Source organism: Pholis gunnellus, assembly GCF_910591455.1.
Source record: "Pholis gunnellus genome assembly, chromosome: 1".
In the NCBI taxonomy this organism is placed as follows: domain Eukaryota; kingdom Metazoa; phylum Chordata; class Actinopteri; order Perciformes; family Pholidae; genus Pholis; species Pholis gunnellus.
In genome coordinates, this window is record NC_136528.1 from 19,102,088 (window position 1) to 19,116,792 (window position 14,705).

A 14,705-nucleotide genomic window follows, 5' to 3' on the forward strand; every position below is an offset into this window, starting at 1 on the left:
GGTACAGAATACAATTGACAAAGGCTAAGTATGTACTGTAGGTCTGAAATTAAGTTTTCACAAGATGAAAATGAAAACATAATTAAAAAGATATCCATTCAAATTCCCGTAGGCACAAGCGTGTGCTCAGATACGACAGAGAGCACAAGCTCAGCTGCAGTACTAGCTGCATTCATGGTTCAGTGTGTTGCTCAAGAGCACACAGGCAGTACCCTTGAGCAATGCCAGTGCGTCTATGTACACATGTTAGATACTGAGAAATGACCAAATATGAGAGAAGGAGAGGCACACCAGTACAGTTTGATAATTAAAGAAGACATATTAGCATCAACAATGGTAAGGAAGGTGTGGTGTTGCTGCGATTTGTAAAAACGTAGTTACATATGACAAATGCAAGTTTGATCTCCACTGAGTTTGCTTTATTATTGCTCAGTGGAACTTTGTCTATTTTTGGCTGCAGGGATTCACACAGTTTTCTTAGGCAACCCATCAGATCCGAGTAGATGCTGAGTGGGATCCTCCACAACACAAGGGCCTGGTCCAACCTTCAACACAAAACAAGAAAAGATCATTAATTATACAAAAGAACTCATCAACTCACGAGCTTTTTCTAATAAAGTCTAAACATGAATAAAGATCAAATACTGAATTAACTTTTAATGCCATAACAGTGAAGCAGAGGAACTACTGTATATCACAATATGTGCCACAATTTTCAACTGAAGTAGTGCAACACAGTATTTACGTAAGAGCATGTTAAAAAGGAAATGTGGACAGAAATTCAGACGTGTCTCGCAATGTGACAACTGATATATCACGTCTTTCTACTTTATATTGTGCACTCTTAAAATAGACACACCAAGACATTTAAAACTAAAACAGATAACACTGAGTTTCAGTTGTTGTTGATAAAGTAAACTGATAAAACACCTGAGCGACAGAGTGATTACATCTGTGTGTATGTCTGTACTACCTTGGTACTAATAACGTAGCTTATTCCCTTTGGCAAGGGCTCTAGACCAATAGCCTGTCTCAGCTCCTCAGAAAGAGCCACATGATTAACTGGAAGACCCTTTAGAAACCTGCAGAGAAGAAAGAAACATTCAATTACTCATTTGAAAGAGACTGAAGCAAACATAGCTTATTAGACAGTGAGCCAAAAAACACTATCATGGCGTGTTTATGTTTCAGATTTCCGATGAATGACTTTGTTTGTCAGCAATATTTTTTAGAGCTAAATGTAGTAAGTCGAGTAACTGTCAACTCACTGTCCTCCATTGGTCTCTGGGGGGAAGAAATGTTGAACTGCCTGAACAAACTCAGGAACATGCTGCTGTAGCGTGTAGATCACAGCGTTGGGTCCCGCGTCGAATGTGTAGGCCAACTAGAGGGGAACAAGGAGACTGTAACCGACATATACAGAGTGTGAAACCACCCCACAAGTTTCACATCTTCATTACACAATCTCAGAAATTCAGCTGCATGAACAGAGGCAAATTTCTAACTGAAGAAAAAAAAAGTGCCTTCACTTAAAAGCAGGGATACAAAAGTGAGGAGGCTACAGTTCTACATAATGCATGGAGTACATTACCAAAGACAAAGACACTGCCACACACAAATGATCTGAAGACATTCTAGAGAATGTTTGTAATTTATATGAGGTCGCCCCATTAACTACAAAACATGTGCTGCTTAACTTTTCCAAGTCATTTTACACTTTCTTTAACGTTCAAAGCTCAATGTTTCCATTTATTACTGTATTTTATCATGCAAAGAACTGCAACTCCTAATCCAGCAAAGTTACCATTTTTTACTTTTTCCTTTCTTTATTGTTGTGTAACAATGCATTAAGTATTTTTTAAAGTAAATACACAGCTGTCCAACACTATAACAAGAGGAGTAATACATCAATATTTTTCTGCTCTTTCTCAAAAAGTTGCTCACCCTTGTCTCCCCGTAGTGTCTGTTATACCGATGCACCAAATTGATAACCCGTTGAGACACACTGTTGAGGTAGAAGATAGGTGGGTATGTGTCAAGGCAGGTTGCATGGAACTGGTTACTGTCCTTCATGGTTAGTTCAGCAAATGCAGCAAAGTCCTTTCTTTGCACGGCTTCAATCATCTCTACCATCCGGCCCGGGACGACAGACTCGGCTCGGTGCTACACACACAGAAAAGATTCACATAGGCTCTCTTGTGAGAAACAATGAATTGGATTTAAATACAGTGTAAATGAAAATAATCTCCACTTTTAACAGATTTACATTAATGTTAGTACATGGAATAATGTAAGTTAATGCGCGTACCTTTAAGAGACGGCTTGTTTGTACACTGGTCTGCATTCCAGAGGTGCTGCCCACTGACTTCCTCTCAGCACTGGCCTATGAAAAAAGCATTAATTACATGTGATATAATTTGTCTACTACCTTCAACTTAAGTGTACATTTTGTGCACTGGTCAAGACGCTTGCATTACATGTTGAACTAAATATAGTCATTCATAGAAGTAAAAAATAGCATGCGACTTTCACAATAGAGTACAAAAGTGCCAAGACATAACTGACTCACATCATTCTGTCAGTCTCTCTCTCAAACAAACACAAACTGACCTACCACTAATACAAGGACTCTGAGCTCAGGCCAATGGGTCTCTGGTGCCACCTGCTGGGCTAGACTATCCTTGCCATCGTCGTTCTGTCCCATGATCCACTGGACAAACCCTCCATACATACTACGGCATGCGCTCCCGGAGCCTTGCCGAGCAATCCCAGACAACTCTCCCTCCACGGCAAACACCCGGGCAAGAGTGTAAACTGCAACACAATAACGAAAGAGGGAGCAGAGGAGACTAGGTCAAATGCAAATGTATCAAATATGAGATAGACATGGTATATTGAAGAATGGGCACACGCAGGAAACATAGTTCTTATTCTAAGATGAAAACCAGCAGTTGAGTGTTCAATAGAATGAGTACTCTTGTGTCATTGGTGTGCCCTCACCTAGACAAGCGAATCCAGCAGCAGAGGAGGCGAGCCCAGCAGCAGTGGGGAAGTCGTTAACAGAGCAGATGTGGACTTTGTGAGACAAACCCATCGAATCCAAAGCAGGGTCCCCGTCATTACGTCTCTTCCTTGCAAGTCGTCGAACTAAACACAGAACATAGAAAAGTGACATGGTGGCCTGCACTCCCTCTCTAACTCATAGCTGTTGTCCTCTCTGTGGACTCACTTTCCCTCAGACAGGACTGTAGTCGAGGATGGGTTATGTCCTCCTCTTTGCCATTTAGCCATATTCGATCTTCCTGAAATGACCTGCTGGTTGCAACTGTTGTGGTAGTTTTCAGCTGAACAGAAGGAGGAAGACAAGGCGGATTTATATGAAATTGTAGCTATCGTATCACTAATACAAAGTCAGATTACAAAATCTAAGCCTCAAAATCTGCGCATCATATATACGACACCATTTATGTAACCCACCCAGAATTCAACAGCAAGGTCCATATTTTCTATAATCTGAATCATGTATTTGTACGCTCTTGGTATGTTTCCATTACATTTACAGCGACCATGGAATACAGATGGTGACACTATATTCTAATACCAAACAAAAGGTTATACATAGTTTTTCCAAACTGAGGCAAGTGTCTCTAATTATTATTAGCCTCTTTCTTCAAGATGTATTAATGGAGTCTTCATATAATGTAGCAGCTCTGTACAGAAGTAATAACACTTTGAGAAAGCGCACTGTTATTTTGCTACAGACACAAGATTCATAGTCTGATGACAATGCTGTTTACGTACCTGGTCTTGATGCAATGTGACGCTCAACGATGAGTTAATGGGCAGAATTAACTCTTCATTTCGCTTCCCCCCTAGAAAGTAAGTTGTACACAAGGTGAAACAATATTAATATGCTTCAATGTGCAGTATTCAGTGAGACACCATGCACAAGTTACCATACCAGAAACACATGTATCTTCGTTAAGGGAGAATTAACTTTAGTTATCTTTGCTACCTAAAGCTACAAACCTGCTACACAAGGATACGCACAAGTCGAGGAGATACTTACAGTATTTGATGACAGCTATATTCACAGGAGCGGTGCATGTAACTGTGTTTGGCTTGTCCATACTATCTCCAGGCACAGCTCTATATGTAAACCGACGTTTGTATTGCTAAAAGTGTAACTGTATACCTTGAAATATACTTTACAAGGCTCCTCTAGTGCTCAGCAGTTACAGTTAAGCTAACGCTGTACAACCTTACTATATCGCTTCCTCGCGGTGTCTTTCGATTGGCTGGTCTCGAACACGTGGTTAACCCCGCGACCAATCAGAGTCGAACCATTCTGAGTCAACAGTCGGAAGAGCCAATGAGAGATTATCTGACCACGGTCGTGCGAAAATGGGGCAAGGAAGAGACCAGCCCACACCAGTGTATCTCACTATGGACTTTATATGAATTAGAAAAAATCCATTTAACAGTTTAGGCAAAGTAAATGATTATGAATAAATATATTTAAAAAAATCAAATTGTCTTTAAATATTGTAATTGTATATCAAAACCAGTAGTGAGATAAGAACAAGTAAAAAATAAAAATGTTAAGCTAATTATACTTAAGTATTTCCATTAAGTACTACTTAATTCTTCAACTCCACTACATTTCAAAGACAAACCGTGCAATACATTCATCTAAGCAGTGCATGATATATTCAAATACTTTTTATTACGGATAATACTTTTACCTTAACTTAAAGTAAACTTTTTAAATGCAGGACTTTTGTCATGGAGCATTTTTACACTTTACTTAACCTCTTAAATAAAGGATCTGAAAACTCTTTCCACCAATGGTGATAGGGTAACTCCCTTTCTTGTAGAATTAGATTACTCTTCTTTCACTTGACAATGCAGGAACACTAAAGTGCAAAGCAATGAGCAAAGCAAAAAGTAACACTTAACTGTAGTGTTTGTAAAAATGAATGCTGACTGTGAAGCTATGCTAACTCTAGCTAAGTTATTCATTTTGATGCAACAGTGATGCAAGTATTTCCTTCGGCTGTTTGACCGGCTTACTATATGTTAATTGTGGAAACAAAGCTTAGTGTTATTTTATAAAAGAATGAATCACTTTTCTCGTTCATGCTTTCTATTTTAAAAGTAGTTGAATACATTTAGCCATCTGTGAACTCTTGTTGATTCAGCAGAAATAGTCAGTCATCTATAAAGAAACATTAAGACAACTTTTTCTATTGTGTTGAAGATCATGTGTAATGATACTGTAAAGTTGTCTGTTCTTGCAGTGAGCATAGTCACTCACAACCGTGCTAACTGTGTCCGTTGACCAAAGGAACAAAATCTATGAAAAAACAAAATAGAAACCTTTTCAAAGCATTGAACTCTTTTAGAAATGGTTTACTAGAAAAACAAAATTTTTTTATTTTTGTATGTAAACCTTTAATAAACATGTCAGCAAAAAGAAAATATCGAAGTGCAACAACCAAAGTAAATGGGATGCTGGCCCTAAATACAGAACAATGTTTAGAATTCAAATAATCTAGATACAATGAGTGTGTTTTGCATTTTATTTAGCTTCTTGTGATTGAAGAACAGAAGTCCAACATGGTAAAAATAAAAGAAAAAAAGAGTTACAACAGAGAGGAGTCAAACGGTGCCATGAGCTATCAGGGGTGTGACACAAGCAGAGCAAATTTGAAGCAACTTGATCAAAATTAGATCACAAAAGAGCACCTTATTCTACCCCCCCAACATCTTATGCCACAACGTCAACTCCACTTTGTTCTTCACTCCTGGTGATGTAGTTTCCAGTGACACACAGAACTTCGTGTGGCATTCAGCTAACAGGTCAAAGATGGTGTCAGAGTCTCAGTGAAGCATATCCTCGCATAGATTTCTTGGCTTGTTCCACGGTTCCCATTTAAAGTTAGTAATCATCTTCATCATCATCCGAGTCCATCACCCTACGCCTGTTGAACTGACAAGTACAGAGCATAAGGATGTAAGATGGACAAGTGACTGATAATGACTCAAACAAAGCGGACATTTCAGTGGCACTTACTTTGACCGTTGTCTTCTTCTCTGTTTGCTGACTGACTTTCTCTAGAATCTCGATCAAGCCCGACTCGGTAATCTGACAAAAGAAAAAATCCACTCGTCACAGCTCTGGCATGTGGAATAATAGCAACATTAGCATTTTTAGCATCAGAGCAGAGGTCATTTTCTTACCTTTCCTCCCAAAGATCCATAACGAGCCATTTGAATGAGATAGTTTTCTACTGCTTTGGCCTTCTCCGGCTTCACCAACGCAAGATTGCTCACTGAAAAAGGAAAATGATTTTACCACCTTGTGTTCACATTTGAGTGACATTTATCGATGCACTTCACAACCTATTCATCACACAATATAGCTGCAAAGGAGCACTGGACCCTTTTTTTCAAAACTCAGTAAGAGGAGCCTTACATTTCTTAGATACATCCTGTATGATACTTTCATTAGAGTGAAAAGAAACCACTATTAAGATGTGTTACAAACTTTGCTATGATTCTTTTCGGCAACATTTTTAACACTGGCATGCCGGTGGTGACTTGGTTATATACAGTGCCAATCCTGCTACTTAGAACAGGTTTTAATACGTGCGTTTCTTTAATCATTTGTAATATTTTCCATCTGATTTTCACAAAAAGAAAACAGTATTGCTGTTTTTTGGCCATTTTCAACATGCCAAATAAATACATCTCACTACAATGTCTGTCTGTTGTTCTATTTTCTCGACAACCGTTCATTCGATCGACTTCACACGTGGCTGGTGTATTGCTCTTGAGATCCACAGGACATTATTAATATTTTTTAGTAGTGTGTTATGTATACACTGTGCAGTCAATGGTTGGGTCCACTGTACCATCGCTAGTGGGTGCAACTATGTCATGGCAGGTGAAATGCTCAGGACCAAAGGAAGCGCAGTGCTCCGATTGTGAAGTTATTTTAATTAGCGGTTCTTGAGAACGCTGTGAGCAGCAATACCGGAGGCCAAGCAATCGGTTAGTATTTTAATGATACCTTTTGGTCCTTCAAGAACTTGATGAATTTCCAAATGGATTCCTCTCAATAGGCTAAATTAATTAAATTACTTACATCTGGCCCGGGCAGACTGGTCGAGAACTTGAGCCAATATAGAGTTCCTCATGTCGCTATCTCTGTAAAAAAGAAAACATTACTACATTAGCACTACGTACCACTGTTTGGGTCAAGGACTGAGTAAAAAAGAAAACAGAAAAATGCTTTCATTGAACAGTCAGGCCATCAGAACGTTGGCTCAACTTTGCTTTCAAATATATTGAGACTCTGTAATAGTAATCACAATAGTCACAATAGTTTGTAGATAATTCAGTGTTCTTTAACTTAAAGTACTAATAAAGACACCGTACTGTATATAAAGTCAAATGCATTCACTATATGTCTATGCTTTAAATGAACACATTTTACCTTTGTTTGGCCTCCTCTCCTTGCTGCTGATTATTTGAAGCATCCTGAAAGCGAATGTCAGACAGCACTGTCACATATAGGTTAAGATTTCATACCAGCCCAACATTCCCACAACACCTCACCGATTAGCTTAATAACTGTCTAAATGAGTTTCCCCATGCTGTTTCATCATTTTATGAAACAGAGTTTCAATGATATATTTCACTAGAACATAATGTTTGGCTAAAGATCTGTTGAAATTTGATGCAATACAAGAATCTACAGCGTGCCTGTATCAAAACAACAATCATTAACATTAGTTAAACCTAATGTTTATATAGATAAGCTTAAGATGTCTTAATCATGATGAATCATTTACAGTATTGTTTTCTGTTTTATCTTTTTTTCATCCACATACATTTGTGCTTTGAATAAACAACTGTTCCTTTTTATGATACGATTCATTTGGGTATCTAGGATACCTTTCACCTTATCTGCTCCCTGAAAAAGTTGAGCAATTGTTCAAATTAATCTAATTTCAAGTCTTTAGTTCTCATTTTCTAATATGTATTTAGTCTGACATTGAATGTCTTCATCTTGATAAAAGTTGGAAATGAAGCATACATAAACACAACAACGGAAACAGTCCTGGACTTTTCTACTTCTTTCTTCTATTTTATAAAAGAATTGTTGTCCTTAAAACAAATCCCACATGGTGTGCCGTTTTTAATAGGAATTTGGCACATTCCCTTAAAGTTAGCTTTACAAACATTCGAGCCAATTCTGATTTTAAGTCTGTACAAAATTCTGGTTTTGCTGAAGAACTATAAGCTGGTAAAATCACTGAAGCCCTACCAACACTGGACTATTGAGGCTGATACTAATCAATCTGTTTGAGAGTTTACAATATATCAGCCAATATTAGTTTTTTAACAAAAACATTTGTTAGTAAATTTATTTTTGATAAGGATACTTTGAATGTAGCCATTGTGTGTATGTCTAAGCTAGCCACTGACACGTACAAGTTATGTGCAGAGATGTGTACTGGGTTAATTAAAAATATACGTGTCAGCACTCCCTGGAGGGCAAAGGAGGAAGTTGTGACACTGTTTATAAATTACCTCAAATATATATATATTCAGCCTTTCTGTACAGCAATGTCTTATCTGGTACAATCTACAATGATACCAATATATCTGTGATAAAATAACATCTTACTCATTCCATCAATGGGTTTCTGCAGAGCAGTATGCATATATTGTGTACAATTTAAGATACTGTGCGCATTCAAGAAAGCAGTGTTTTTATATTTCACTCACATAGGATGCCACTATATCAATATTTTGTTATAGTATACATATACAACATTATGTATTAAGGTCACATAAGACAGTATTTACCTTGCACTATAAGTGAATGCTTCAGTTTATCATGTGGACAATAAAGAAACACTCATGGTAATGAAACTGTCTTGCCTTCTCACTAAACATAAATCTAACAGATAATCTACGAAAATACTCAATTCTAACTAAGCTCACCAGTCTGCTGTGTACATGTGAACATAAAATAAATACATTTGTCAAAACTCGTAGTTTGATTTTAACGCTGTCATTGTCAGAGGGGTGTGCGCTAGCAGTGCCAGTGAGATGATGCTGGTTATTACTGTGATATATGTTACTTACTAATGAGTTAATCACGGTTCGTTTACACAGAGCATGGTTCTCATAAGTGGTTTCTTTACTTCCACGAATCGACAGTTACATTAGTTGAGTTCTAGTAACTGGTTTAGCCACACTAAGTTAGCTAGCAGCATCTCAGCCTCTCCTTATAGGGCGGCCGCAAACACGCTTCCCAGCTCGTGTTTTGTCCTTACCCCGTGCTTTGCCTGTAGTTCCGCCATCCTTTGCCGTCTAATTGCCTCTAATTCTTCGTCTGCCATGGTTAACAGTAGTGATATGCACCTAATAGACTGAAAAGGAACGAGATAACGTAGTAAAATGTAACCTAAACTCCCAGCAGAGGCAAGGCCCTACCTAGTACAGGGCAGTGCAATCAAAGTCGAAAACACCGAGCCAACACTCAGGCTAAAGCAATCGAGCGCGGAGTGAGGAGCACATAAGACGGATGTGAGAACTCTTACTGGACAGATGTATGAATTGGAGAAATGTATGGCGGTTGGCCAATAGAGGGCCATGGTATGGAGCTAAATCCAGGTCAAAAGTGTTGCTTTTGAAAAAAGAATTTTAACCTGAAAGTTCATGTTGTGATCTTGAACTTTTTTTAATACATTTTCTTTTTCATTTTTCACTTTAATATATATTTTGATATTTTAGTTTTTTTTTTAGTTTTCAGTTTCAGATTTCAGACTCAAATCTTTTTTTCACTTTCAGGTCGGTTTTTTTTAGTTCAGACTTTTGACCCTGATCGAACGTGGGGGGCGTGTCATCAACTGAGAGAGGCGTGTCATCATGAGTGACAGCATAACAAAGAAGGCTGAGGACCGTCCTCAACCACGTTGCCTGACGGAAGGCTCACTTAAAGGTGAACTCCCTCTTATGTGAAATTGATTGGATGTCCCTACCTAGAACATTTTCCACCAGCCGCCACAAATATATATAGTAATAGTTTCTGTTGAGGATGGGAACGGCCTCAAGTGTTACAGGAATTGACAAAGTAATAGCAGCATCCTCTTTTTGAGAACAATGTCCATGTAATATACTTTATTTTAATGGTATTTGTTTCACACAATGTGAATTTTGGTCAGTTTCATTTAGTATTAAATACAGAGAGTGCTGAGTTTTTGAAAAAATACTAGCAGGTGGATTTACATGCATGTTGACAAAAGACCAAAAGAAAAAAATTGACCAAAAAAAAACAGTTTATTTATTAGGTTTAATTAAAATAGTGTATGCCTTGATAACAGTTTTGAATAGTCGTTTAATATAATGCTATCCTAATAAGTGCAGTGTATATGACCTAATATTGTTTGTGTAATCGTAAAAAAATTATATTTATTACGGTATCACATCAGTATTCAAAGGGAGGAATCATTCAAATGGAGCATTGTGTCAGTACAGCTGGTGCTGGGATGGATGTTCTTGGTGGAGTTGCCTCTGCCTGTGATGGAACATCACCGTTGATTCCTAGCTCCCTCTGTACGTACTATAAGAAAAACGACTCAGGAGTAGTGGGACATGGTACTTTTTGCCCGGGTCATTTATAGTGAAGACAATCTGCAACAAAACACCAAACATGAAAGAGATCAACAATTGTCATGATTGTTAATTGCATTGCCTATGCCAAGTTAAATGAGGGTACAAATTCACTGATTTAGTTACACAAATATGGTAAAGCCACAAGCAAGTAAAGCAGAATTATACCTAAGAATGAAAGATGAAGATCATGTTGGCACATAACCCTTCATGCCTTTCCTTACCTCAACATACGGGTAGAAGCTGGTCTCTCCCATACTCTCCCAGTACTGAGCAGTCTCAAAATGCAATCTGTACACCCCAGAAGTAAACATTTGGGTTGTGAGGAGTCCTGGGCAACGTCCATCAGCATTAGTGATCCTGTTGAGACAAAATATGATTTAAGACCTATGATGAAAATATACATTAGTGGGAATGTTTGACATTTTCCTGTGACCATATTTGGGGACTATGTGAGTGGTGTTTTGCTTATGACACTTTTCCTCAGGTTTTTACCCAGTGGTTATCAAACTCCAGGTACTGGTGGAGGGGTCCTGTCGATAGAGACTGAGGCCCATGTTCGCACCAGGGACACCCGTTGCCGTGTTCAGCACATGGGTGGTCAGGGGACTAGGGCCTGCCATTGCTGTGATCTACAGAACAAGAGTTTAAGACTTTCAGTTGATGAGCTCAAATCGGAAGAAATCACATTCGACTACAACATTACAAATGACACAATTGTTTTTTGACAACTGGCAAAAAAATATTCATACGGGACTAGTTTTCTTAAAGTGACTTTGATTTTGAAATATATTTGTTCCAAATGTAAAGGAAGAACACTTTAACACCCCATCTTCATATACTATCTTACATTCATATAGCACAGCTCTTTCAAAGTTTTCAGACTTATTTGATGTTTAAATTAATTTTAATGATGTGCTTTCTGCTTCCTTGATCAGCACTGAAAAGTTAGCTATTTAAAGAGGAAACCTTCCTGTATTGAAGCAACATGGGATTTATTTGGGAATGCAGAGTGAAACTTCTGCTTCAGAACATTTTAAATACAAGTAGCAAATTGTACATAAGTTGTGAGTTATTATGTATAAAGGGTAATGTATTTAGGGTAATTGAATAACAGGACATGCAATTTCCTCAACTAGATACAGAGGTAGTTATTAGTTCAAACTAATAATAACATCTAAATGAAACCATGGATATAATATGTACATTCAAAAATGTTTTTTGGGTAAAAAGTTATATTTCAGTGACTGACTATTGACTGCCCCTGTTGTAGCCTCTCTCATTTCTCATAAAATATCTTCTCAGTCAGAGTTCATGCTGTTGCTATAAAATACAATATATGGTCCATACAACATATTGAATATAATTGTCTATTCTATTGAATGAAATATTGTATTGTATATCTATTAAAAGTTTTGTTCTTACCTTATTTCCAGGCAAAATATGACCCTTGAGTTGCTGCAGCCTGTACGCGCTCATGTGTGCTGATGAATAAACTGGGTCAGTGGTTTTAACCGAAACAATATAATTTCATGGTTTATTAAACAGCATCACATGTCACATTTCCCTTGCAAATCTGCACACTGACCTATTCAGCATGACATTCAGCACTAAAGTGCTTATCTTTCTGTCAACAGAAGACTGGTTGTGCAAGAGCTCCTTTTGTCACACTTTGCTTTCAGCACTTTGCACTTAGTGGAAATGGATGATGAAAGTGGACTGCTCAGAGGCCGAGGCACATGCAGACAAGCACATAATAATTGAAGTAAAATGAACGTTTCTTTTCATTTTCTGACATATGTTTATCTTAATGGACCCTAAATACACCTACAACTTCCTGCTCGAATTTTATAGGTCAAGGCACGTGCTGTGATACCTCCTCTCACCCCGCTCTCATTTTAATGGCATTCAAACCAGAGTGTTCAATGTAATAATTTCAAACATGAGGGATCTTTTAGAGCTAAATGTTGACAACAAGCACTACTCTGTGAACACATTAAAACATGGTGATTATTACGTCGGGCTATTGGGAGTTTTTCTTTGAAAGTATTGCTGTAATTTCCTTTAATTCTCGTGTGCACGCTTTTGATCCCAAGACAACGATGTGTTTTCGTAAAAACTTTGAGCATATCAGAAATTTACCTTATGCTAAAATGCGACTATACTTTTTAGTTTTTCTTAGAAACAGCTGTCAAAAAAAGTCTGTCACATGAACTGTGGTAAACATTCTAAACTGAAGGTCCATTTAATGAGCTATTGCCAGAGCTTTCTGCTATAACTCTTGGACTTTATCGTCAAATGGACAGTGTATCATCAGTAAAGAGATTGTTCTCAACAATTAACATTAATTATTCCAACTCAGTTCCTATTATGATTTGACAGTTTCTAGTTAGCTATCATGTCCTATTTCCAATATTAATTCAATATTAACTGCGTAACTGCACCATTTGACCACATGAACATCCTAAACTGTGCACTCTGTGTCTTCTTACTTTTTATGCTTAGCCAAAATATTGTTGTTTAAAGGGTCAAATAAAAACAACCAATCGTTATTACCATTTTCTCCCTGTGGCCATAGTATATCAGTTATTGAGATCCCTCATGTTTCCCATCCGCAGTCGGGCTCATTAACAAAGCCCGGGACCCCCACTGACTCTGTCATCCCCAGGACAATTTCCTACTGGTCACTCCCCTGCACATCCCTATGTTTCTTTATTTAAACACACTCGACACTTTTAACATTTCACTTGTCTCTATAGTCCTGTTATCTATTTGTTGTGCACTTTATTTTATTGTAAATTGTAATGTTTCTATTTCTTGCACTGTGTTGATTGTTGTTGATTGTTTAATGTTATTGTTAATTGTTAAGTGTTATGCACCACCCGCCATGACACATTCCTTGTAGGTGCAAACTTCCTTAGCAATAGACGGTTGGAATTCTGATCTGAAATGGCTTTGCAGAAACACAGCTAGTGGTAGAGATACTTTCTTGAACACATTTTACATCTGCAGTATCTCCACCACTAGTCGTTTTTCTGAAAAAAATATAGTAGAACAACCCTACCAAACTTTCTTAAAATAACCTTGTGCAGAAAATGTACTGTACCTATTGATCCGTTTTGACCTGGCTGCCATGTTGTTGTCACAGGAGTTTGAAGTCTCGTCAACTGTGGACAACTTGTGGAAAATGAAGCATCGCGTTAGTTCATGCAGGACACGGAAGTCATACGCCCCCAACTGTAACCAGCTGACAGCCACACACCAGTCACAGCCCACTCTCACTTCAAGGAGGTTTGTTTAACTCCCTCCTCACCGATTCATTCTACACCAACGCTGTTACAGACCGTCCTGTTGGCAAAGCTTCGCCTCCTCCACCCCAGCCTCCACCCCCTTTTTTTAGTTCAGAGTTCATCTTTCATGGCAAATGGTTGAAATGTATTTAAAAAAAAAAGGTACTTCTGGCTCATTCCTGTAAACCCTTGGAGGTTGTTGCTCAGTGCTGCCCGTTTTGGCTTGGTAGCTGCTGGCTAATCTGGGGAGCATTCAAAGAGCGGAGCCATCATTGCCAAGTTGAACTGTATGTCCATTTGTTGCAATAAATGGTTAAAATCTATGACGAGAGTGTTCCTGACTGAACTGCTGTAGTGTGAATCTAGTCAGTGTTGGTGGTATCATCAGACACATATCAGCCCTCAAAACTACACACACAGTATGGATAATAATGTGTACAATTCTGCTTGAGGGTCCGATTGACCTTAGGTCAAACCATCCATGCACAGAGGACTACAGATGTTGTGGGTTCAGAGAAACCTGTGATCATGTGATTTAGCTTTCTGACTTACAGCTAGCGAGATGATGTTTACTTTCAACTTTCCTCTGTTTGATATGGAGTCTATTATTATATATATGATTTATACACTTCGGATATTTGCACACTGTAAGTGGTAAAGTTTTGGAGCAGTACTTTCAACATTTTATGATTTCTGATACTTAACATTGTTTCCAATGTTTGT

The 14,705-nt window shown here is 38.0% G+C and overlaps 3 protein-coding genes across 4 annotated transcripts; all 3 read right to left on the reverse strand.

Moving 5' to 3' along the window:
- Positions 1 to 7: 7 nt before the first annotated feature.
- mvda (mevalonate (diphospho) decarboxylase a) lies at positions 8 to 4,215 on the reverse strand. Its single transcript, XM_079186209.1, has 10 exons — positions 4,070 to 4,215; positions 3,802 to 3,872; positions 3,230 to 3,344; positions 3,001 to 3,147; positions 2,615 to 2,814; positions 2,309 to 2,383; positions 1,945 to 2,163; positions 1,269 to 1,384; positions 974 to 1,082; positions 8 to 545 (listed from the first exon to the last, which is right to left on the reverse strand). Exons 1-10 carry the CDS (start codon positions 4,128 to 4,130, stop codon positions 465 to 467), a joined length of 1,194 nt encoding a protein of 397 aa, XP_079042335.1. The 5' UTR covers positions 4,131 to 4,215; the 3' UTR covers positions 8 to 464.
- A 1,353-nt stretch (positions 4,216 to 5,568) lies between these two features.
- pdcd5 (programmed cell death 5) lies at positions 5,569 to 9,545 on the reverse strand. The gene is made up of 6 exons (XM_079159008.1): positions 9,354 to 9,545; positions 7,502 to 7,545; positions 7,151 to 7,212; positions 6,244 to 6,335; positions 6,077 to 6,148; positions 5,569 to 5,992 (listed from the first exon to the last, which is right to left on the reverse strand). The coding sequence occupies exons 1-6, from the start codon at positions 9,417 to 9,419 to the stop codon at positions 5,942 to 5,944; spliced, it is 387 nt and encodes a 128-aa protein (XP_079015134.1). The 5' UTR covers positions 9,420 to 9,545; the 3' UTR covers positions 5,569 to 5,941.
- Positions 9,546 to 10,340: 795 nt separating this feature from the next.
- On the reverse strand, positions 10,341 to 13,861 carry uraha (urate (5-hydroxyiso-) hydrolase a). 2 transcript variants are annotated; one of them, XM_079158988.1, is made up of 5 exons: positions 13,799 to 13,856; positions 12,118 to 12,176; positions 11,188 to 11,324; positions 10,917 to 11,052; positions 10,341 to 10,713 (listed from the first exon to the last, which is right to left on the reverse strand). In XM_079158988.1, the coding sequence occupies exons 2-5, from the start codon at positions 12,169 to 12,171 to the stop codon at positions 10,624 to 10,626; spliced, it is 417 nt and encodes a 138-aa protein (XP_079015114.1). In that variant the 5' UTR covers positions 12,172 to 12,176; positions 13,799 to 13,856; the 3' UTR covers positions 10,341 to 10,623. The 2 variants fall into 2 exon arrangements, with proteins under 2 accessions (XP_079015114.1, XP_079015115.1); XM_079158989.1 differs by lacking the exon at positions 12,118 to 12,176 and having other exon boundaries at positions 13,799 to 13,861.
- Positions 13,862 to 14,705: the final 844 nt, after the last annotated feature.

Coding starts and splice junctions, on each gene's coding strand:
- mvda (XM_079186209.1), bottom strand. CDS start 4,130: ATGGACAAGCCAAACACAGTTACATGCACCGCTCCTGTGAATATAGCT. Junction 3,148..3,229: donor ACAGTCCTGTCTGAGGGAAA/GTGAGTCCACAG, acceptor TTCTGTGTTTAG/TTCGACGACTTGCAAGGAAG. Junction 2,815..3,000: donor TGCTGGATTCGCTTGTCTAG/GTGAGGGCACAC, acceptor ATTGTGTTGCAG/TTTACACTCTTGCCCGGGTG.
- pdcd5 (XM_079159008.1), bottom strand. CDS start 9,419: ATGGCAGACGAAGAATTAGAGGCAATTAGACGGCAAAGGATGGCGGAA. Junction 7,546..9,353: donor AACTACAGGCAAAGCACGGG/GTAAGGACAAAA, acceptor ATTCGCTTTCAG/GATGCTTCAAATAATCAGCA. Junction 7,213..7,501: donor GGAGAGGAGGCCAAACAAAG/GTAAAATGTGTT, acceptor TCTTTTTTACAG/AGATAGCGACATGAGGAACT.
- uraha (XM_079158988.1), bottom strand. CDS start 12,171: ATGAGCGCGTACAGGCTGCAGCAACTCAAGGGTCATATTTTGCCTGGA. Junction 11,053..11,187: donor TGGAGTTTGATAACCACTGG/GTAAAAACCTGA, acceptor TTGTCTCAACAG/GATCACTAATGCTGATGGAC. Junction 10,714..10,916: donor GCTTCTACCCGTATGTTGAG/GTAAGGAAAGGC, acceptor GTTTTGTTGCAG/ATTGTCTTCACTATAAATGA.